The 25171-nt window shown below is 36.1% G+C and overlaps 2 protein-coding genes across 3 annotated transcripts in view; both read right to left on the minus strand.

Annotated features, from left to right (window-relative positions):
- Positions 1–1458: 1458 nt before the first annotated feature.
- Positions 1459–25171, minus strand: part of klar (klarsicht) — a 74400-nt gene continuing 50687 nt past the window's right edge. The window contains exons 8-19 of one of the 2 annotated variants that reach the window (XM_066391088.1): positions 20254–20388; positions 15743–16443; positions 15474–15684; positions 15011–15228; positions 14825–14957; positions 14470–14769; positions 13614–13719; positions 10471–10658; positions 8477–8640; positions 6634–6844; positions 5497–5780; positions 1459–4009 (exon numbers count right to left, since the gene is read on the minus strand). In XM_066391088.1, coding sequence (XP_066247185.1) covers positions 3763–4009; positions 5497–5780; positions 6634–6844; positions 8477–8640; positions 10471–10658; positions 13614–13719; positions 14470–14769; positions 14825–14957; positions 15011–15228; positions 15474–15684; positions 15743–16443; positions 20254–20388 — 2898 coding nt within the window. In that variant the 3' untranslated portion in view covers positions 1459–3762. Of the gene's footprint in view, positions 4010–4948; positions 5452–5496; positions 5781–6633; positions 6845–8476; positions 8641–10470; positions 10659–13613; positions 13720–14469; positions 14770–14824; positions 14958–15010; positions 15229–15473; positions 15685–15742; positions 16444–20253; positions 20389–25171 lie in introns of those variants that run through there. The other variant, XM_066391089.1, reaches the window with a different exon arrangement.
- Positions 17230–25171, minus strand: part of LOC136409530 (nicotinate phosphoribosyltransferase-like) — a 123683-nt gene continuing 115741 nt past the window's right edge. The window contains exon 9 of the transcript XR_010752183.1: positions 17230–17239. The gene's annotated coding sequence lies outside the window, so the exon portion shown is untranslated. The remainder of the gene's footprint in view (positions 17240–25171) is intronic.

Raw genomic sequence — 25171 nt, forward strand, 5'->3', positions numbered from 1 at the left:
TAGTGACCTATATTTAGAGCTTGCATCCCTCTGATGCAGGATGGTGACTTATTTGCAGTTCGTGCTACTGCACTTTTATAAGGCAATTAGGAGTTAAACGACTGCCAACAAGGATGCAGTCTTATGTGTTTTTGACGCTATGTTAATTTTACTGAAACTCTGAGTTCTCAATAAGAAATTCTGTTCGTTGAAAGAACCTGGCAGTAGACAACTATGAATGAAATCATTCGAAGGTATCGCGGTACCCATCTCGCTACAGCGACAGTTCTGATATGAATAATATGTCTCTCGGTCGCAGGTATATTTTTTACAGTTCGTGTATTACTCGTCATCAAGATAAGACGTTTGTTTGTTGTTTTCCGTCGTCGTTTCAGTCTTCCGCTGTTATAATGGTTTTATCTTATGAACAGAATGGAACGTTTGTATTTTTAAGTGTACGTACATATCTACTTCATCGAAAACTCAGGATCACCGGGCTGTAGCTTATAGATTTTGAAATATCTGAAATTTACACTTTATCAATCGGTCGAAGTGACGCGGCTGCACTCTATCTCAAATCGATGGCGAAAAAATTTTCAATCACGAATTGTTCAAGGAACGCGATTGCGCTGTACCTCAAATTGATGAAATTTACTAAAAATGTAAGAAAATCGGCGGTAGGGACGCGACAACTTAAAAATTTCAAAAAGCGCGAACTCGACTGTATCCCAAATTGATGGTGAAGAACTTTGAATGAAAAATTTTGCAAAGAACGCGACTGGACTATATCTCAAATTGATGGCGAACAATTTCAATTTTCGTGAGACACCATCGAATTATGTGTTTCAAACTAACGGTTTAACAATTTCGTATGGAACATTCAAAAAACGGCTTAACGCGTCTGGAGTATACCTCAAATCGATTAAATATCGTAAAAAAATAAAATCGAAAGAAGACGCCGAAGAGACTCAACGTGGCGGCCAATATCTCAAATTTACAGTAAACAATTTTGTGTATTAAAACGATTTCCTGAAGAAACACAACAGGACTATATTTTAGAGCCGTATACAATTTCGTAGCCACAAACGAAGTACAGTTTTAATGCTTCAAAGTGACTATCATATACCAGAGAATTGTCTTTTATTGCCGTGCTCCTCTGGACAGAGTTTAAAGAAACACGAGTGAGAGTCACAGGGAACGTTTGGGACAGTGCACGACCCTTGAATACTAATCAAATACGTGCCTCACCACCAGTTTGTTTGGTAGCTCTTCGTTTCTTGGTACCCATGTTCATCGTCCTTTCGATTTATTACTACCAAGTGTCAGTGGCACCGGAAGTCCAACCAAGCCACTATACTGGCTTCATCAATTTGCATTTTCATGAATAACCCACCATTTTGTTTAAACTTGCCGAAGAAGCATTGTAGGATCAGTGCTGCTTACCTTCAAAAAGGGAGGTATAATAAAACAACATGAAGCTAAAAACCAAAATCCTTTATTTCAGTGTGTTCAGCAAAATATAAAACCATTCATATTATAACAACACGCCATGTTCCCCTTACGTTGTCTATGCTATCAAGCAACTCACACTCGTCTTTTTTTGTGTTTTTTACCCTATAAAAGTATAAAATGTGTTTACGGGGTGAACGAATATAAGAAACAAGTATGACCGGCATCTAACTGGAACAATATAATGCCCTCTATAGGAAATCGAAAGATTTATATTTGTGTTTTTTACTGAAAATAATAGACACAATTTAATTTATTACATTACAAGGCACTGGGGTATGAACGCACTAAGAGGAAATGATATGGATGTTAAACTTAACCATCTAAGTCGTTGTAAAAGTATAATTATTAATTAACCATAATACAGGTTAAAGTAATTTAGACCGCAAAATAGATTATTGAAAACATTACCTAAACGAGCATTGAAAATGTCTGTTTCATTACTTTAACCCGCTGGTTTATTAAATATACATATGTAGGTTACTAATTTCACACACTTATAATCTCAATTACCTCAATTCACAGTACACAACAAAACATTCTAGAAATATTTTTATGGTGTAGTGCCAATTGTAAACGATCCATTAGGACTGAAAAAAAAACAAAATTGAACGTTGACTTGAACACAAGTATCGCCAAACCTCTTAACATGCAGGTTCGATTTAATTTCTACTGTAAAACTCTTTCGGACTGCCTGGTTATATGATAAAAATAAGGTTAATATTAGGCACTTAACTTAAGTTCCATTATTCCATTTTGGCAAATACCTTATATATTTAAAAAACTTATATTAAAGTAGATACAGTTCCTTCACAACAAATTGCAGTCGAGAATACGATAGCCTTAAATGCCCGGTAGTCGTATTTTCTATCTGCGAAAAATCTGTTATGGATGAACCATAGTTTAACGAGTGAAAACTTCGTTAAACAGCTTTAAGTCACCGTTTTTTCTTCTTTTTAGGAGCATGCCGAAGCAGCTTGTCCTATCAAAGCAACCTTCAGTGTTGGGCACTTTCAAAGATGTTAGTATTCCATAAGGTAAGACAAGTGCTAAATATTAAGTCAGTTTGGTGGGTGCCATCCCACCTTGCGCTTATTTCTGCGCTACATTTATATATTGGTCAATCCGTGATTTTACCAGGTTCAATCCACCTATATTCTCAACGTTATTAGAAACGTTGCGACTTGTCGAGAGCGTCAACTTGTCTTTGTAGGTAATTAACGTCAAAAGACGTCAAATAAATATTCTAAAAAAACTATAAAATAACAAACAAAAGAAAACAAACAAATAAATATTAAACAGTTGAATTTTGCCTCTACATTATTCAAATGTCGAGACATAGAATTAGTCCATTGGAAAAAAATACTGTCGGACATTCGTATTGTGGTTACAATAACCATACACTGTTCTAAAAATATTTGAAGAAAATACAAATATTTTTTACGTTATTTTTTCTAAAAAATAATATATATATGTACAGAATATAGCAATATGCTAAATTGTTTCCATTTTATATTTTTTATTATCTAAAAAAATACTAAAGTAGGCACGTTGTTGAAGGACTCTTTTGCCATGTGCAATTTCAGCAAATTTGAGCTTACTAGTATCGTTTTCACACGACTGAACAACTAAAAATGCATTCATTTCTTGGAAAAATTACAATTCGTCGTCCGAAAATGTTAACATGCCAAGTCCATTTTCGCAAATTACATTTTAAGCGTCTTTATAACGATTTTACATTCTGGTTCATATTAAATTATGCAAATTCGAGTATTAAGATTTGTCCCTGATACATTTAACTATTAAACATTTTTTTAATCATATTTGTTAACTGCACACTTTGGAAATACCGTTTTTTCATAGTTTCTTTAGAATTGGATGAAATGAACCAGATTAACATTTTAGGTCGACGAAATACTTAGTAATTTCGAACAAGTAATAGAGATCTAGTAATATGGCAGTTTTTCTTTTAAATAGAGCGCAACTGGTATCTGGAACTATGGCATCAATCCAATATTTATCCTCTAACTGATTGAATTATTGTAAAATATTAACTATTTAATAATCCTATCATCTCACTCTGTATAGAAAAATAGCAACTTTAATAAAAATACTCACTATAACTTGGCGTTAGATAGTTATGCTGCTATTGTCTCTTATAATGTTTCTTTCAATCGGACTATCAAAATCCTCAACAGGAGCTATTGGCACGCAGCCAGACAAAATAAAACTTAAGTACATATATACATACAAAAATTTATACTTTAGAACACTTTATATTGGTGGTCGTCCTTCGTAATGTAGTTTCGGACTTACTGACCACTGATAATTATTCATAAAATCGCAGCATTTCGGCTCACACAGACAACTCAAGCATACAAACGCTATAATAACAAGCTGAAAGGCCAAAGAGGCCTTAAAAAGCCTTTTGAACCACCTAGATTTCTCGGGATCATTACCTGGGTCGTCATCATAGCCGTCCGGCTTCACAGATTTATCCCCTGATGACTTTTCTTTTCGACTATAACAAAACAGAATGCGACTTAGCATCATTGAAAAAATAATGTAAATGGCGTGTTTGAGGAGAGACGCATGAAAAACTCTTGTTTTAATTCAAAGTAATTGGCAAATTGTAACTTTTTCAAAAGATATCACGTTTTGAGTAAGTGTAATTCTATGAGTAAAAGAGGAGCAGACTTCTTTAAATTCAAAACGCGCATGACTGTGTGAGAAAAGTCTTATCGAAAAAAATTAACTACCTTTGTCCATACTTATTACTAGTTTATAAGCAGGAGGTGTAAAACTCGACACGTGGTTGAAAAGAATGATTGAGTTTTACATTTAGTTCAGTGGATATGTTTTGTTTAACCTAGTTTTACAACGATTGACCTGGCCGGAGGGATCGACGTTTTCATGAATGCAGAAAATCGATGCCGTTTTACAATCCGGCGATAAGCAGCGATTGTAGTGTTAGTTGTGTGTACGGCTATTTTGACGTCAGTCGGTTTGACATTGAACGTAAATGTATGAAAAATATAATTAAAATGGGTTAGTTTCGAGTTATAGGGGTAATTTTGGCATGGGACAAAGACCTATAACTAACTTTATAAATGACGCTTTACAAAGCCGCAAAAATAAAATGTGTGTAAATTCATCCGGGTCTTCCCCTACTGGATCTTAGAAATTTAATTTAATATAAAAGGCAAAAAAAACGAATTCTTTAAACAATATCTCGCTGACGATATGCCAAGCTAAAGTTTGAATTTGTCGACGAATGTCACAACTGCTCCGTTTCTCCTAGAACGGAAAAGTGAATTCATTGGTCTACACTGGCTTCAAAAAACAACATTTGAAATATTCAATGAGACGTTTGATCCAGTCTTGATGATTTCGTATGATTATGCTCTTTTTTCGCAGTGCGCCAATGCCAAATAAACTGGTCTCGAAAAAGTACGTTAAATGGCCAACAGCTAAATGATTATAAAATGTCCCTGCGACTAGGTTATTATCAAGTAGAAGTGAAAATCTGAATGAAAATGCCGAGCGGATCGTAAAACTCAGTTTAATCGTCCAATAACTTCTACAAAGTAGCAAGAATACTTTTTAATATTTGTGCTATACTCTGTGGAAATGTTGCACAAAAGTTAGTGGGAAAAGATAGGAATAGATGAGAATGGATGGGGTAAAATAATATTTCACATTGGGCCAATATGTGAACAATTCAATTTAATTCCCGATAAGTTTGGTTGCGGCGCGATTTATGTAGACACCGGGATGTACAAAGTTTTAATAAGTTTCCAGCAACGCGTCAGAATCGAACGCTGCGAAATCAGGCAATTCGTATTCTGGACGAAACACCGTGGTCTGAACATCACTCCTCGCCCACCCCAACTATTTAACGTATTAGGGCGTCATAAGACAGTATGCGCTAAGATGGGGAAATACCTTTCCTGTTTCGTCCCCCTCTTCGACTGAATTACCCTTTTTTATATGTAAATCAAAACCTACCTTAACCTTTCGACGGTCGGATGAGAGACCGCTGCAGTCCTTACGATCAAAGTTCTGCACCTTTGCTGCAACGTCTTTAATTCTTCTTCGGCGGAAGCAAGCTTTTCCCTCATCACTAGCCGAGCCTTTGAGTTAGGACTGAGCCCCACTTCGAGCTGCCTGACCAACCTCCTAATTGCCGCCAGACGACCCTGCCTTTCACCAATTTCGTGCTCGGAACCTTCATCGGATATGCCGCTGTCCGAAAAAGAACCTTCGGTAAAGAATTCTGGAAGAGGGTAGCCCTGAAACAATCAACGACTGGTCATAATTTCATTCACCCAGTGGTTTTAAACTAGACGCTAAAATTGCGTCCAAGACGGTCATCAGCTTCCGACGAAACTCTACGGTCCAGTATACGAGCAACGTAATGCCGACCACCATTTCCGGCATCGTTAATCGGCGACCGGACTTTGGGTTTCGAGTCACGTGCCTCGGAATGTTCTCCGGAATCAGCGTAAAAATACAAATTTAATATCGCGTCGTACAGTTCCACCGTGGCCCAGGGCTAGTCCGAGGAGCATAGTCAGATTATTACCAGCTATTTTCGCCCCAGACCCGGTGGAGAACTAATATTTATGAACTCCCGTTGAAGCCCCCGGGATATCTTGCTGGATATGTAGGTCGAACGACCACGAAGGATAAAATGAAAAACGACGCCACGTGATAATATACTGGGGTAATATTTAAGTCGGAGAAATCTTTTATTATACTTAAACGAAGGAAATATTCCGATGTCTTATGTTAAAAGTGTTTAGATCGCAATTATTTTCAATCAACCGGGTGTGTGTCACAGTGGCAACGCCGCCTTTCTGGAACGGGATGAAGTGTTCCGACGCCGAAGCCACGGTAATGAAAAGCGTCGTGGCGCATACTAAGTAGACTAGAAACTTGATTGGCAAAAGCTTCAGATACCCGTCTAGCTCTTCCTTGTTCTACACGGCGTTAAGAATAAAATTTCGCGCCTATCCGTCCTAGCGTGTCACGTAATGTGTAACTTCATTTTCTAGCATTTACGAGCAAAGCACCCACTTTCCTTTCCATGACATGATACGTGATCTTTGGCTTCCGGATTTCGTTCACAATTCTACTCCTTACCTGATAAGACGTTGATTCGGACAGAACTTTGGCAACGTCTCGTACACACGTCGCCGTTTGGTCAGTGAACTGACCATTTGTCAATACTGTATCGAGAAGATGCAAAGTTTTCCCGTCTTCTTTCAGATCTTTTTGTAGTTGTTCCAGGCGACTCTCCAACATCTTCCAAGCGGGTAGAAGGTTTTCAATTTCACCACGTTTGGTTGTTGTTCTGAAACAAAATTCTCTTTTTACGATATATAATAGGCTATGAAGGTATAAAAAGGCTTATGAAGAAAAGGTAGAGGTAGAGAACGAGTAAATCATTTGTATAATTACACATTATTACGGTTAATAATTTTAATTTGAGAATTAGTATTAAATCTTTTTTCTTTTCAAGAGTTTAATCCAGATTTTTCCTTACATGAGCTAACTTTGCCTTAAAACACCGATTCTTCCATTTAGCCATCTAATATTAATTTCACCTTACGTTAATTATTTCAACTACATTATTTGGTATAAATCTGTAAGTTGCCTTACATAGTTTTTTCACGTTTGCCGCCAGCTTTTAATGTACATATATTGGTACACAGGGGATCCCTATTGGTTAAATAACGTCGTCCTAATGCATTAAACAAAGTTTGTGACAAAAAGTGCATTCTTAACCCAACCTATATACATATACGAGTATATTTTTATTAAATGCATTTTTTTTTATGTAGAATGCAGGTGCTCTCCTATATAGTGTCTAGAGTTGGGATACACCGTTATAAAGTGCATTTAAGATAATGACGTCTAGCGGGGGGAATATCGATCGTAAATGGAGATGCGGGGTTAGCTAAATTAGAAAAAAGAAGCACAATTTTTAGGTGAACAAAATGCTGCTTGGAAATTTGTACAGTAGTTACTGCTACTTTCGCAAATATGCAAAAAACTAATCTTGAACATGAAAGTAAACCAGAATAAGACACTTTTTTTGATGATAATTAAAAATGTCCTTACGTTCGAGGCACAAAAAGACATCCTTATGTTAGACAAAGTGAATACCTAAATTATAGTATGTATTATATTTTAGCAGGAAGTTGAGAGAGAAAAAAGAATGTTGAGTCGCCAATTCGAGTTAGAGAAAGCTATATTTAACAAAGGAAATATCGCCAATACCATATTTATTCGCAACCTGGTCCCATGGCGAACCCTACTTCTTGAATACTAATGGCAGTTTACGCATAGTACCTACATATCACGCCCGTACTATCTGGCCAACGTACTTTGAACGTCTTACTTTACTAAACACGTCCGAATCCGTGAGAGAACTTAATTGACGGCCTCATAGGAAAATGATTCGATATGCCGTTATTTTCATTCATACAGTTCGTTCTTGGCATGCCAAAAAGTATCGATAATCACGTATGTGATGACCACTATTTCAGACGATAATAGAAATCAGGAAAAATTTAGTAATTGTAAATGGCAATTTGTAAGCACCCTTTACATTAGGCGTGACGTAGCAAGCCACGGTGTTTTAACGAAATTTCCAAACTGAAACATTATAGGTCGGTTTTATGTAAATAAGGAGGCAGACAGACGTATACACAGAGCAATAAAACAATTTAACAATTAGTATTCTATGAGGCTATCTTTCCATTACTCCCGGCTGTATGACGGCAGCTGCACCCAAAAGTAACGTGTTTAGACTTTTAAACTTCCTCAAATCTATTTTACAATGTAATTTTATGTAATGTTTATTCCAAATGTAGCCACGATGGAAAATAAATTCAGTCTTTAATAAAACGCTTTCCTATTATTCTGTTCACATGGGAATTTTAGATGTCTTTTGTGTCGTCTAATTGGCAGATTTACTTACCTAGATCTCGTATTGTCAAACCGCTCGTAAAGCTCCGAAATTTCAGCCTTCAGAGTGCATCTGCTGAAATCGTCAAAATCCTGGTTATCAAGGGTGAAGCGATGCACTACGGCGTTTAGCGATGCCAATTTAGCAGCCTGGAGTTTAATTAAGTCTAAGATATTCTGAAACATAAAGAGAATCCTGTTAAGACGAAGAAATTAGCATGTTCTCAAATGATAGAGAAAATTAGGCGTTTTCTGCTAGAGTGTATGACATCTGATTCATTAAAAATGGAGATCCAGTGTGAAATAAGATCAGCTCTACATCACATTTCTCCTATAGGGAGAGACTAAGTTGATCGAGACCACCGTCATAAAACTTAGTAATTTATAAACATGCGGCAATATAAGTCTGCCGTATTCCGATGACCGTCTTTTCGACTGCCACTTCTTGAGCTGAAGTGGTCGCTAGGGACATGCCATACACTGACCAAACGATCAATGCACCTTCTCTCGTCAACATCCCTAGGAATATTTTAGGACAATTTGTATTTTTTAACACTAGAGCTCCGTTGGGATCGTACACTTGTTCTAAAAACGGTGAAATACTGCTCTCAACTTCCATTATTTCATGGCATAATGCCACACGTGGATTGCGAATAAAAGAGAAAAGATATTGGGAGAAGTTATTAATTTTGAATATGAATTGACCCACTACGGTCTACAATATAGGACAATCTGTCTATTAGCAATATTTCTTCATTCATCAGTTAAAAGTCCACTATTTGGTTTCGCTATTAAGTAGGTGGCAGTGATGGTATAGGAAATATACTTCGCGTGTACCATTTAGTTCATTGTGATTATAAATAGTGCAGCGCTATACTAAATTATGTCTGTCTTGGGATCCTTGGAAGACATTTCGGAAAAGCAACATCAGGTTGATTAAGTTGTAAAGTTGAAATAAGAAAAGCACCAAAGTTATGACGTTTAATAACAACTACAGAATAAAAGTTAAAATATACGGCCGGGACGTATGGCGCGGTATATTCGCGTTCATTCGAGGCAGCAAAGTAGATTCGGGGTTGAAATAGGGGGCGCGGGGGTAAAAGCAGAGTTGTGTCGAGCGCTGGCATCGCACGCCGGCACGTGACTGGACTCCAAATTGCGGACACGTCCGAGTCCTAATCTTGCACCACGCCGCACTGCCACTGCCGATGTACAAATGCCGTCCGCGTATTTTCAGGGCCGTACTTTCTGTCCAATTTTGCTTAAAAAACAACCCCCGTTAATGGCATCAAATGTAATTTTTTCAGGGCTTAGAAATCTAGTGTTTATGCATAGAAAAATCCTAACTATCTTATAATGTAGACTAACCCAATAGTAGTTTGCTTCATGGACAAATGGGGCTCGCCCGGCGCATCCGCCAAAACTCATTCAACACGTTAAATAGGTGACATATAAAATCAACATAATCACGCAGGGGATAGGGTAAAGACCATATCTGAGATATTATGGTTCTGACACATATTGACCGACATTCGCACGATCATTTAAGGCTTAGCCGGTGCCTTGATAACGAGTATTGAGTAATTTTTCATATTTGGAAAAAACGCAATATTTCCTTTTCAATGAGGTGTCGCAATCAAGGGCGAGCTGCCAAGGTGTGGCTAGATTTTTAAAATGTAGTCCCATTAAAACAATTATGCTATGATTGTGTTATATTATGTTTTTCCCAAATGTGTAAAAATACTCTACTCCAGTATTAAAAATCGGAAGGTATCAAAGCTGAATCTTCGAAATATCATTACAATAAGCGTAATGGTACATTTATAGATATTTCTATGTGTGCACGTATTACTGGTTGCATATCAGTGGCATCATCGTTCCAAAAATTAAATTCACATAAACCTTGACGAAGCAGTCTAACTAGAGCAAAACGCTATTTACAAGAATCTACAATTTACAATTTACAATTACAAATTACATTTACAAGAATGTTCAAATAGTACTTACATTGCAGGCTTCGATCTCATTATTAATATCTTCGGACGGATTGTCGCCTACTTGGAACTGGTTGCCGTAATCAGGTACTTCTAGTTTAAGAATGAAATTCTTCAACTCTCCGATCTCCTTCTGCAATCTCCTGTATTCCTGCATTTTGGCGCTACGTATCCTAAGCGTTCTCCACTGACTCAATAAGCCTGGAATAAAATGCGAATATAAGACGATGGCGTGCCTGGGCATGGTAGTTTCCATCTCGCGGGTATTTTTAGCTATTACTTAATGGATGAAAGTTGATTTACCGTTTCGGTTTTGTTCTGATGATATTTAGGTTGAAATTGCGCTGGTATACTTTCACGAAGCGAAATAAAAAAAATGTTAACTGGGAATAAAACTGAAGTAAAAAACCGGTACTGCAGGTATTTACGAAGTCATCAAATGATCATATACACAACGTTACGGTTGAATGCTATTTCACTTAAGAGTCATTGAAAAATGTTTTGCAAATTCAAGGATTTATGTGCTACTGCAACAAACATACCAAATCTTATCTACCTACCTACATGTAACTTACAGCCTAAGCAACCACTATTATCACTTATAAATATAAAATCAAAAAATGTTAAGTCACTCGCAAACCGCTTTCTTATAGAAGACCCAAGAAAGTGAGAATGATCGCAGCAAAATGAAATCAGTTTATAAAAATTCAACTTAAACCTGCTCATATATGGTAGTGTAGGATGCAGTAATGTTGAAACGCAAATTATCGATGCGAAGGCTGCGATTTAAGTATCAAGTTTGGGGGCAAACTTTTCTGAATTAACCTGAAGGTTTTCATGCATGAATACTTAAAAACTTCACATAAACGAAACAATTTCCCACGTAGAGTTCTGTATTTGTTATCATGCATACTCACACGTAGTAATGATTTGATTACAATAGCAGGCCTATCGTAACTGGAAACTATTCATAGCAATGTTTTAAAAATGTCCAAGCTAAAACGATTTAGATGTCCGTGTGTACATGGCGAAGCCCCGCTTAAACTAAAATAGACGGGAGCTTTAACACACTAGGCTTCTACTACTTATGCCACCAGTTAAACAGCTGGCGGAAATTGATTGACCAAGCGCTGGATTTAGAGTTGGTCACCTCGAGGACATACTAAATGATGCAGTTTGTCAATAACTAGTAATCCTATTAAATCAATTTACTTCGGGGACTAAATTTAATTAACACAGGCAGTTTTGTGCAGGTTTACGGCAAATTAATATAATTACGAATTCGTTAGAAGTAAAAAAAGATGAAAAATTGAAAATATGCATCGAATTTAATTTAATAGTTTTTGTCAGAACTCATGACATTCTCCTTCTCTCGATATTGTCTTTCTCTATATTAAACTCAAATATTTCTGATGCAAGATACCATAACATACAAGGGATTTCAGCAATATCAGAAAAAATTCTCAATAGGTTTTGGCGAACGGAGTCTCTTGTGAATTACTTTGGAATTCGGCTGGTCAGTACCCATGTTACAGATTAAGTTCCTTTGTTTTTAAGTATTACGTAATCCGTTTGCTACTTCACGTAGAAAAATTATTTCTTTCATGTTGTTTAAAGCAGTGTTAGGTATAAATAATTGTACATTAAAAAAAAAACTAGTGAAAGAGAGAAAAGTAACATAGGTGCTAGGAAATTTGATGAAAGTGTAACGTTAGTGAGATTGTAAAAGTATGTTTCAGATTCTTGTCTAACCTTAGTTAACTAGAAATTATTAACAGTTTCTTTAACTAAAACAAGAAGAATCATAATGAACTTAAATATCACCCTTGTCAAGTTTCATCCCTATTAACTTTAAAACAACATAGTTTGATTTCGTAAAAAACACACTATAATATCCTGATATTATCTAATTTTCTTCAGGAAACTAGTGCCTGCTTAAAATTTTTCTTTCATCCCAGCTTTTTCTGTTAAATGACTTTTAAAATACATCATATCTCACCTTTAAAAGAGTAGACATTATAAAAGGAAACTCAAAAACAAACACCTGTATATTATGCTGGAATGAGGTATGCACTGCAATATACATATACACCTCCACCAGCTTATCACATAATCCCACTTACACTTCTAAAATAGCCACAAACTATTGAAACACGTGTATTAACATTCAGGTAAATTAATAAAATTGTTTTCTATTACCCAATCAAAAATTCCTATTTGGTCACTGCGCATATATCTGGCAATACCTAGTGCCATGTTTACGTTTGCTAGATATTGCAATTTTGTAATATAATAAGTAGGTAGTAAAAGCCTACTCAAATTATCGAAATTGGCTATTTTATTAGTTTCCTGATATCTGCTTAACTGCGGTTTTACGAGGTAAAAACAGCGTGTGAATATAATGTTCTCTTATGATTTTGTAGAACACGTTCACTCGAACCCATCAGGTGATATTAGAAGTTCAAAATATACAGATTTTTTAAAATTTAATTGCAAAGGAGATGAGGGAAATTTAGCATTGAAATTATTCATTTTTAAGGAAGTTAAGCATTCCCTATTGCTTTGCAATTAAATTAAAAATATATGTCCAAAGTTGCCCATAAAATATATATTCCAACATGCCCAAGCAATAGTTTAATTTCATGCCTCATATTTTACGGGGGAATCACCGTAAACATAGTAAATAAAAAATAAATTTTTTCATTCGCGGACAGTGGTAAATTTGCTCAGAGAAACCCGAGTACTGTTCACTAGAAAAATAGAAATGGGATGAGGATAAAGAAGACTAAAAGCGATTTTCTTTGAGAATACAGAACACCCTAGCCAAAGCCTTGAACGGCAGTTGTTCTGTCTCAGCAAGAATCGCTATATAAAAGCAAAATTAAAGCTAAAAAAACATTTAATGCACATACCATGCTGTTATAAGCGAAAAATTGACCATACAAAAGGCGAACCTTATATATCGTGAACTTACTGTACAAGTTTGAATTAAACAAAATAAAAATATTAAGATACAAACCTACTAGTATATCTTTAACCTACGGAGGCGTCTAAACTTGCGCGTGAAATAAACCACCAATTCTATAGCTTTCTTTAACAAAAAAGAAAGCAAAGAAGTCCAAGTACAGGCGTATAAAAGAGGAAACCAGCTCCTACCTGTCGTTACGGCCTTGTCTACTGCGGTCATCTTGTATTCCTCTGAGGACTCGGTTATGTGGCTTAGGAGAGCTATGTGGCGATCGCAATTAGCCATCAATTCATCCTGAAACACAAAGAACAATATTCTAAAAAATCAGTAGTCAGAAAAACATAGGGAACTAAAATTATAATAAAACATTTTTTGTTCGGCGTTTCAGGCAAAAATAAAAGAAGTTATTTCAGATGAAATTATTACTTTATGAAGACAATTTTTTTGCAAAAGGAATGTAATTAATAATTTCTGACTGACAGCTTAAAGCAATTACAAAGACCTTAACGATAATCAGACATGGTTGGACAAATGGGTTTTTTCTAACTTACGCCGAGAAGTACTTGACTTTGAAATAGTTAATTTTTCGGCCAGGTTTAACATTACCTGAACCTGGACAACTGAGTATAGTTTTCTTGTTAAATTAACTAAAGAAATTAATTTTTTTAAAACTGCTAATTGATGTAGATTAAAAGTTGCTTGTAGGCGATCATGAGGTTTAAAGAAAAATGTTTTGGTGTCCACCGAGACCGCTCTGCAGTATATATGCGGATATAGTTCTTGTCTTTGATTTTAATAACATTAAAATTGACAGTGACAGAAAAGTAGTCGTCATTATGTTGGTTTCGTTGAGGTGAAGCGTTTTTAAGAGTATAGTACTTCCATCAAAATGTTGATTTGCTTTTGTGAGGATTCAGAGTACAAACAATTCAGTGCAGAGGACAGGAAAAAATTACTACTAACTTAAAGTAACTTAATAAATCCGGGTTAACTCTTAACAATCTAAGTATTCTTAACTTATTAGAGAAGTTTCATAGAACTTACAATTTCAATGGTAATATTGCTGATACCCTCCTTAACATGATCGAAAGAATCCTGAACGCATTTAAGTTGATTCCTAGAATCGTTAATCAACTGTTTCAAACTCTCCTCCTCGCTATTCGATTCCTCGGCTGCCTGTTCTTGCGTCAACATTTTTCGTTTAAACTTCGGCGACATATCAGATAGTGCGGACCAGTCTGATGGGCTGTCAATGAAGTTCCTGTAGTCCTCGCCGAAGTTAAGTAGCCTCCTAGCTGCGTCCGAGTCATGAGACTCACTGTACGGCTCAGACAAATAGTTTTCCTGTAGATTTTTAATAGGTTAAAACTGGTTAATTTCGTTTCTGGAATTGGCATACCTGATAGTTATCCCATCCCTCGAAAACTGAACTAGATTCCGTTGTGTTAGAACTGCATTTCCCCGGACTTTCATCTCTCACATCTGAACTACAGGTATATCGCTGCCTCACACCACCTTTGAAGCTGGGAACCCTGTAAGAAATGTTATTTAATATGCTCATACCTAGTTTAAGGCTGACACTAACTTTTTCCTCAAATCATCATCACTTTCTGCTCCACTTGTTGTGGAAACCTCACACCAAGCATGCGCACAATAATTAACAGCTGAGGGGTCACTAGAAAAGTGCCTCTCATGTGCAGTTTTGCGCAAACTGTATCCGGAAAATGATCCTGATTTGATGAGGAGGTTTCTGTGCGAACGAGCAATTGGGGTGCTCTGTAGGTGAGAGTCAGATTTGCCAAACTAAAGAATAAAAATGTCACGGTTAAACGAGTTCTTAAAGCAGATGATACATAAGCCAACAAAATTAAACTCGCCTGAGGTGCAAAATTGTGGAATTCAAATATACACGTACTAGTACATTTGAAACTGTCAATGAAATTTTCTTATTGGAGAAACAATTATGAAAAAAGTTAAATTTTTTTAATTAAATTTGAACTTAACACCGCTTTGCACCTCAGAAGACAATTAAAAAATTGTATACTTACTAATGCCTTCTTCTTCAACTTCGACTTCTTCCTCCTCACAGGGGATATTTTTTCCGTAACCAAAGGAGGTATTTCTTCTACTGTTGACGATGTAGAGTTGTTGCTGTTTAGGTTGAAACAGTTCGCGCTTACAGTCGTAAATCGATCCAGTCCTTTAGGCGAAAGGTTCATTCTATGCAACGCCGATTCCGATATTGATAAGAAATTGATCCTGTAATGAGATGTTTTAAACTTAATTAAAAAATTTCGGATTTATTGATAGTACGTACCCTGTGGCATTTGGAGCCGATGAATCCGACTGTGAACTGCACGATCCGCGCCAAGTATTGCTTAACTCTGGATAAGATGTATTTTGAGAAATTTCCCTTAAAGTCATAGTACTGGCATCTATTTCTTCAGAAGTCTGTGACTCTCTTTCATCTTCTTCCGCACTTGCGTCACAACTGTCATCGGGTTTATCCAAGCTCAATCGCCACTTGTTCACGCGTGACATTTTCAAAGAATTGCTTCGTTCGGTTTTCCTGCACTTATCAGGGCTTACCAATTCTTCGGCCTTCTGGACAAGCATTCGGATTTCGTCACCTGATATACATTTAGCTTTGGGAACGATTTGTTCCTCAGCGTCTTCAATTCTATTTTCGTCGCTCATGTGCATACCGGTACTTGGCACTATTACATTTTCGGTTTTGGTATAAGTCCATTCCTCTTCGGAAGTTTCCTCTAAAGTACTCGTTTGGCCGTCTGTTTTTGGAAGAGAAAAATGTTCTATTCTGTCCATGTCAGAATCCGTATCCTCGTGCTTGAAATAGTAAGTAGCTAGGTTTGGAGCCTTCTTGTTGGATTGAGTAAACTGTGAACTATCCGCCCCAAATAATTTGGCGCCGTCTACAACATCGATTCCGTTCGCTTCTTCTGATCCAACTGTATCGCTCATCACGACTTCATTTGATTCTACTGATTGGTCATCATCCTGCAACAAAACAAATAGGTAAATTAGTTTGCGTAGTCAAAGTATGCAAATAACGTTTTTTGCTATAATTATCTCCGCAACTAATCGTCTTGGAAAATCTCTTTTGTCGATTAGTTGTAGCACATAAATTTGTAGTAAAAGACGTTTCGAAATTGTATACGTCAGAAATAAACATGGGACATTTAACTTTTATTGCTCCGAATGCGTAAATTGAACGTTGCGTTTACGTAACAAAGGCACCGCTTAAGGGCAAGGCAGACATTTTAGAGGCATTCGTGATAATTAACTTTCCTGAGATTAGCACATTAGATTACCGCTTCCTTATAGACCACACATTGATCGATTATATCTACATCTAGCACGATTAACGGCAAAAAAAATTATTCACATATGCGCAATTTTGGCACGAAGCTAATTATTTTTTTCGTGAAAGAGGCTCAGCAGGAATCGGTGTGCCAAAAAAATCTTAATGAGAATGGAAATAAATCATTCCCGTTTAAAGTACATTAGACAGGTTAGGCACGAATTAGAGCTGATGATAAATGATTTCTGGGCAGTACCAACAATACCAACTACCAACCAAGTAATCAGCTCAAGAGAAATAAACATAACCAGCTCGAATCTAATATATCTTAGAAAGATCGGTGATTCTGGACTTTGACAAGATGAACGTAACGATGCTGGCAAAAAAAATCTAAAAATGCCTAAAATATAAAATGACAAAAGACTCAAAGAGACATTCATAAATTAAATCGATTTTCCCAGCTATGGGAAGCTGAAGGTCAACGTTCTTAGTCTTTATTACCAATTTAACTACATAATCAGTTTAAGTGTTGGTTTAGGCAGGCAGAAGTTAACAGGCTTGTTAATGCTCACGTCTGTTGGTATTATAATATGGCTTACGAACAAAACGTAATATGATGGAAAATTGATGGCTGTATCGGATACTGGAAAAATCTGCAATTTCGAAAGTGTAATAGTGTTATGGACCGTTAGCTTACAAACTCGCCATTCTAGTTTGTGCCGAAAATTACTATTATGTTCGAAGTGTTTCACTATCTACACGAAAAACGGTGTTTTTCATTCAGTAGAGCTTGAAGAAAGTCTAATCTATATAATACTGAAAGTCTAATCTATATAATACTGGAACATGCCATGGTTAATGGTCTTTGGCGAAGTAAGAAATAAGTAAATAAAACACTTTAGCACTAAATGCATGTTATTAAGTTAAGGAAATACGCGCCTCGGCTGCGCAGTTTATTGTTTTTAATGCACGTTTAGTTAGTTTTTGGCCTTAAGATACAATTTACGTAATTACTAAATGAAACATTATTCAGGAATGTAAATACAAATTTGTTGGGAATGTTATAATCAATTCAACATCTCATTATAATTATTAAATTGAAGTGGAGAAGAATACCTGAAGGAGAAACTAAATTGCATATCGCGACCTATCCCTGTTTACAATCATGAATCACCGCTAAGGATTAAAACCATTTGTAAATCACTGTTGAATTGTGTTACTTCCAACTAGCATATGTCACTATGAGGATCAATTCAATCCTTGAACTTAAGTGTTACAAAAGTGAAAACAATATTATATTAGCGGTACGCGCCTTGAATGCTGCTTTTTACATCTCCTTAATTAGCTATAATGGCGATATTTAAGGTAAATAAGAAATAACTCAGCTATATGAACAATACTAATGGTTTAAGACTTTCTGAAAAGCCTTATACAGGGCAAAGCAGATGAAATCATTATTTCAAGTTTCACTATTTTTAGACGTTCAGGCAAGGAAATTGTAATCACACAATTGACGTAAACTGAATCGCTGTAATCAGCACCTTATTAAAAACCCCCCCAAAAAAATTACCAGAAATTAAAATATAAATAATCAATTCAGGTGGAAATTAACGAGTAAAAATCAACTTTCTTTTTCCGGCCCTACAACAAATAAGAAAAAACAAATGTTGTGGCAAGTTTGTGAAGAGACGAGCCATCTGACGGAGATGAACTCGTAAAATTCTTTGAGATCCTTCTCGTTCAGGACGAGTGAAAATAATTAATAAACGTAATTAACGAAAGTCGTTGGGCCAACTACCGCGGTTCGATGCCCCCAAATGTAAAATGGAGAGTTTTTATGGAAAACGCCCGACCATTCTCGAAACAGGTAATTCGGCCAATAAAACTCTGAAATTTCCTTTCCTCAATGCAGCTGCCGCGTGCCAAATCCACCAGCTGTCAATAACCTAGAAACAAACAGGTGCTCGTACAGCTTGCCCTAATAACACCTCATATCTTATAGGTGTGGTAATATTTAATAACGAAATCTTCCGAGAGAAGACATCACGTAAAGTGGATATCAAATTTAAACAAGGCAGTATAACTTAAAGCATATTACAGGGGCGTAACTACATCATTACCATGTAGGCAACAATGTAATTAGTACTTGTATCTTCTTTCTTTTCGAATAAACACTTTATAATATAAGCGTTAGAAGTACTGGGTAATTGAGCGAAGATACCCCATTCCTTTATTCGGATGCATATTAAATTTTGGCATATTTTTGGCGCTATATCCAGGTAACGTTTGTCAGTATTTAATCGGAATTCCTCGGTTTAAGACACAATAAAAAAAAGAAGGGATTTCTCATTAGGTCGACGTTTCACTTTAATTTAAAAGCTTCCTCGGGATTAAAAAGCAAACGATACAAAATGGAGAACGACCATCAAGTAGCATGTAAAAAAGCAATCAGTTTTTTACTTGCTTTCTTTTATCTGCGATTTTTTCAGGAATTTAAGGCGTTAGCCCTTGGAAATTTCTTCGCGTTAAAATTTTCATTTACCAACTGATCGAGAAATGGAAAGGGATTGTACTTAGTGCTGCTCCATACGCACCGTACGCATTATTTATGGAAAACGTGTTTCGATATTAGGCTAAAGTAAACGTCACCGAGTTCATCTATATCTGTTTTGTTACTGCGAGCAGTACTATGAACTCGTATATGAAACATGTCACTAAACAAACTTTTTTGACAGCGACTTTCTCTGTTTGAGATATCAACGTTTGAGAAATCAAATTCATGGTTGAAAATAAAGAAATGTAAACCTGTTTGCAAAACCTACAGAGTAGTACCCATTCGGGGGTCAGCCCCCTTTTGTTGCCTTATACTTATTTTCAGATCACTGACCATTATTATTCATGAAATTTCTGAGTTTTTCGAATTATTTGTAGTTTTCTTCCTTACAAGACATTTTCACTCTGAACTGAATTACTCTCTTTAAAAAAGAAAAACGCCGAATGTCCCATAAAATAAAATATAATCTGTTATATTCCCAGACAAGGGGGTCTTTGTCTCACACACACATACACACACACTATACACTGAAGAAGCCATTTATGTAGTTTATTTTTCAAATACTGTTAAATTATTCTATTGTTACGGCCCTGGTAATCGCGGGGAAACCGCAACTAGGTGCTTCGAAAAAAATTATAATCGTAATACGGATCTACCTAAATAAAACCGCGAAACGCATAACTGTATATGCACTTAAACAAGTCTAGAATAACTAAGAAAATGATATCATCCTTTAAACGAGCTTGTGCTTGTATATGAACATAAGAAAAACTGGTCTTCCTGTAAATGTGTCAATCACGTTTGGCCATTCGAAGATCAAAAATACGGGGTCATACAAGAAATTAGAAAGTGTTTTTGTTTATCACAATGTGTGCAGAGATAAGATAAGGCCGCTGTTCTATGTTAATTATTAACATTAGTCTTAATTTATGGTAAAAGTTATTTCACTTACTTCACTAGAATCACAATCTTCTGGGTGACTGTTCGAGGATTTGCGACGATTTTCTTTGCCGCTCAGTCTCGGGTACTTCGATGCCGGCTCCTTGTAACAATCGCTGTCAGATTCATCAGAGGAACTCGCGGAGTTCTGTAACGATCAAGAACTGCCATGTAACAGTTAAAAAAAAATTAAAACAACCTACACGAATAAGGTAATAATACTCCATCGCACATTATTTTGTTAAGACAAAAACTTGCTCTAATATGTTTTTTAAAACCAATTCCAACCGTGATACACACTGTTTTGATGAAATTTGTAGATATTATAGAACACTTTTATCGATAATGACATTTTATCTGAATTATGTTATCTTTAAACGTGTATAATGTATGGAATTAATGTCATGTTTTTATTTATTTTCTGCAGAGGAGTTTTAGCTTTAATCCTCATGAATATCTCCGAAATAATTGTGATCCATGGCACGTACGCTACGTGTATCGTATAAATGTTGCATCTGATGCCATTACTTATCAGATAAGGTGCGACAAAACGTCTAACACTTATTGACTGATAAAAATGATATTTTCTGCTTTTTTGAAACGATAGTATAAGGATATACACAATGATAACACATATGCACAGAATGAGTGTTTACATTTCTCCTTATAGTTAACTCATAAAATGAGTGTTATTTTCAATGGATACTTCCCAACAAAATTTCGATACTATCCGGTGCATAAATTGCCAAACCTAGAAAAAGTCGTTGAGGTAGGTTTGCTACTTTGTTTCTTGCACTAATAATATGCCTCATTTAAAAAATCATAATTATAATTAATTGCGGCTAAACCGTATGCGAAAAAACGCACGGACATCACTGGGTCGGGCAGAATCCCCATCAGAATCCGTTTTTAGCTTTTTCTACGTCCTGTTATCCAACATATGTATATCCATATGAGACATTAAGAGGGTTTCAAAATGCAGTGTTTTTTAACACGCCTTGTATCTATGACATGCCAGGATGCTGGCGATTTTGTTGTCATTGTCATTGTTTTATAGATACCGCGCATAGGGTTGCGAAAATTGTATGTTTCTAATTTCTATAACATCTCGAATATCCCCTAAAATCAAAGAGCTTGAGACACCCTGAGTGTTTTCAAACTAGAATGCAATAATTTAACAGTATATCCTACGCGAACAATATGATAAAGTTCATACGACAGCAGGTCCGACAACGCTTCGTTACCAACGTACAGGATGTTAAAATGTTAAAGTATTATATAATAAAGAACCTACTCTACAATATCGTATTTAATCTGATAAAATCTACAATCATCCTGTACAGAAAGTAAATTTCTTAAAAAAATATTTCCTTCTGGCTTACATAACTTACAGAGTTACACTACAGCGTTCTGAACCTTATTTTTAGAACTTTATGATTATAGGAAATGCATTGTAAATAATCAACTGTGAGCCATAAAGACTCCCATCTGTTACAAGAGAGGGTTGTGTTTCGTGTTTGACAGGCCGTGGAAATTCACAACTACGATGTATGTATGTGGATGTTTTAACAGCGAATTACCTTAAAGAGTTCCGCGATTCCATAATGACGGCATTGTTCTTGGCAATACGAGATTACTAATCGCAGTAGGTGAACGGACTTTAACACAGCTCTATAGAATCTTGAGGTCATACGTTCTATCGTAATAAGTGATTTTTCCGCAAATTGGCTATTAACGCTGTCATTAGGCGGTGCAGCTTAAAGAACGTAATATCTTCGACTGAGAAGATGCCTCGGAGACTATTAGTTAACTTTTAATAAGCTTCGCAAGAGAAAATATGTAATAAAAAAAAAAGATTCATCAATGAGAAAATAATAAGAAGCAACTTATCAGGAGCATTTTCTCCATTACTGAAACGTCCTTGGGCCATGTAGTGAATTACAACATCACCGTTAAAAAATATTTAACTTGGTGTATAATGCGTTTTAAATTGAACGTTTTTGATTAAGAACGGTAGTCAGATTAATTTTGCAGTGTTCAACATTTCATTTAAAGTAGGTAATCCCTCATGGTTCCACAGTGATGCACCGGACTTCAACGTCTATTACTCAATATCACGTCACGAAAACATGGGCTTCTCCCAAAAAAATGTATTAAATAATAATAGACAAGAACCACGACCGTGGCAAGCAATAACGTTAACTCACCGCATAAAGACAGTCACTGCGCGATAAGCATTTAGCACCCTCGAGCTATCAAAGCCAACTGGTAAATGTATAACAATTAAAAAGCACCAATAAATTAAAGGCCACAAAGCAAATTCTCACAATCTCGTTGTTCTTTGCCAATTAGTTTTATGTTTTGATATTTTTCAATAAACATTACTTTTCGCACTTTCACTCGCGCGCAGTGATGTGCAAACTCATGTCGTTTCTCTACCTTCTCTTAAGTTTAAAACGGAGTTTCCTCGGTGAAATGTCAAGTTTATACAAGAGGCTTATTCTCTGCACTCCTTAGTCGAGTGCTTAAGTATTCATAATAAAAACAAAACCCAAGAATCTATTACACGATTGAAGCCTCCAGGTTAAAGCAAATGAAATCGTTCGTAAAAGCACAAATTGCCGTCAAAACAGACAGTTAATAATGTATGCCTGCCTCACCTAAAAGTGACAAAGCAATAAACATTAAACACTCTATGGACCGAATTGTGTAGTGATTTTATAATTGGACAGCATACATCAGTATTCAATTTCACCTTCGTGAAAATTCAGTTTATAATAATAGCAGCCAATTTGCCCAATTTTTATGCACCGCAAAATAATTAGAAATTCGTTTCTTTGCTGTTTACGGGTTAGTAGGTTAAATCATGTTGCGGGGATAATCACTTTTATTATTATCAACACACAAAAATGAGGCCTACGCTGAATGGGTGAGCCGACTTCATTCAGATGTGCATCTGCATAAACAGCCAAGACCCACACATCTATCTTTCGTGCTTTTGTTAACTTTCCACCAGTTTTATGCGTATTCCGCTATATTTAGGTGGATTTACGGTGCTGATATACTATGAATATTCAGGTAATTATATGTATTTTCAAGGTAATGATTAGATCAGCTGAACATCTGGATCACCGGACATGCTAACCCTTCTTTTTTTGCTTAGAACTCGTTAAGCGTGTTTTCCCGGAGCACTTCAACTACATTGTTTTTTTAATCTCGTCGGGTATTATATAAACTTTCAAACGCTAAATACTGGTGCGGAAACTCTTCACATGGCGATAGGTGAAAATTATACCTACATTTCGTAGGTGGGTAGTTACTCAAAGCAAATTTTGTTGCTCATTTATGGAAATATGTACGTCAGCCAGATGCGAGCTTTGATTTACGAGGCCTTCTTGCGTCCATTTCGCAGAACGTGTAACTAAAATTATAGCTGAGGTGGAGGAAGAAAATTAATGCCTTCATATGCATTTCGAGGAAAAATGTGGGAAATATGAGAACAGGCGTAAAAAGTTTAGTATACGTAGATGTCACACAGGGTTGGGTTTAGGGCACTGCACGCTGGACGTATGCATTTTTCAAGGGAATTTCCACAGAATGTTGAAACTTTTCAGAACACTTGGTGTAAGCGCTAAACGCGCGCTTTACTTTTTACAACAATGAAAAATAAAACGTTTCTTTTAAATTCTCGTAAAAATCGTTTCTGACGCTTGCAGCGTTGTTACGGCACGCGTTTGGTTATTGTCGAGGTTTAAAACAATTGAGTAATTAGATTTTTATCTCACGAAAAGGCAGCATAAAATGTCTCTCAAAACGGTCGAGTATTTAAGTACTTCCTCTCTTAGATACCAGGCCTTTCTTAAAATGAGATACGCAGGATATTATTACATTTTTAAATATTTTGAATAACTATTATTCGAAACGCACTGTAGGCATGACAGCGCATAAAATTTTAAATTATTTCAAGTTTAAATGTATGTAACTTCTTAACGGTTTAGCGTAGAGCGAAACGGAGTGCGCTTACCTGTCTTAGTTTTAGTTTTGAATTATCTATCAAATGACGAAAATTACAAATTTGTTAAAACACGTTGAAATGGTAGCTTAACGTGCATGACAAGAAAATTAATACGAAATAATAAAATAACAACTATCTAATGACATTTTTTCAAGCCTGCCTTCTAAATTATCGTAAATTGCCATCTTTACTGGAGATCTTATAACATGGTGTATCGACTTGACCTTTTTGGCCTGAGCCTAGTTAGAAATCTTCGGGAACTGATTAAAAAAATTGAATAATTTAAAAAAGTACAATTCCATCGGCGAAATCTCCATGATTTTTAAACACTAAAACTCGTTCATAAAAGACAAGCACAATCCAAAAAGTTTCTCACCTACGCTAAAGGTTTTTAAATAATTATTGTAGCGTTGATCTGTCCAGAACCGCAAATACACGTAGTTATCCTCCACTGACGCACATAGAGCGAGTTTAAAAAAGCAACATAAAACTGCTTTTACGTTATCGGCCTTAGGGCACTGAACCTAAGGAATTACTAACGGAACTAAAAAGCTTTCACTCCCCTAGCCCTTGTTTCCACGCAAATGACAAAACCTATCATTAAAATGTCATTATGGATTGCATGCAAATCATTCCATTTCATTCATCTATGAAAATAAAAACGATCGAGGGGTTGAACGTTACTCCTACTGTTCACACCGGTAATTTAAAAATCGTATTCAAGTCGAGACATCAAGAAAGTGACCCAGAGTCAGATATTCACATTTCAGCGATGTATAAATAGCTTGGTTACGTTAGTGACCGAGACACTTAAAATCGTTTTTAAAGCAAACAAAAATTGTTTAGCCACTAACGGTATCACCACTCGGCTTGTCCCAAAAAACCGCACTCTTCATGGTCCACTCTTCACCGTTGG

This window comes from Euwallacea similis, chromosome 6 (genome assembly GCF_039881205.1).
Source record: "Euwallacea similis isolate ESF13 chromosome 6, ESF131.1, whole genome shotgun sequence".
NCBI classification, from domain to species: domain Eukaryota; kingdom Metazoa; phylum Arthropoda; class Insecta; order Coleoptera; family Curculionidae; genus Euwallacea; species Euwallacea similis.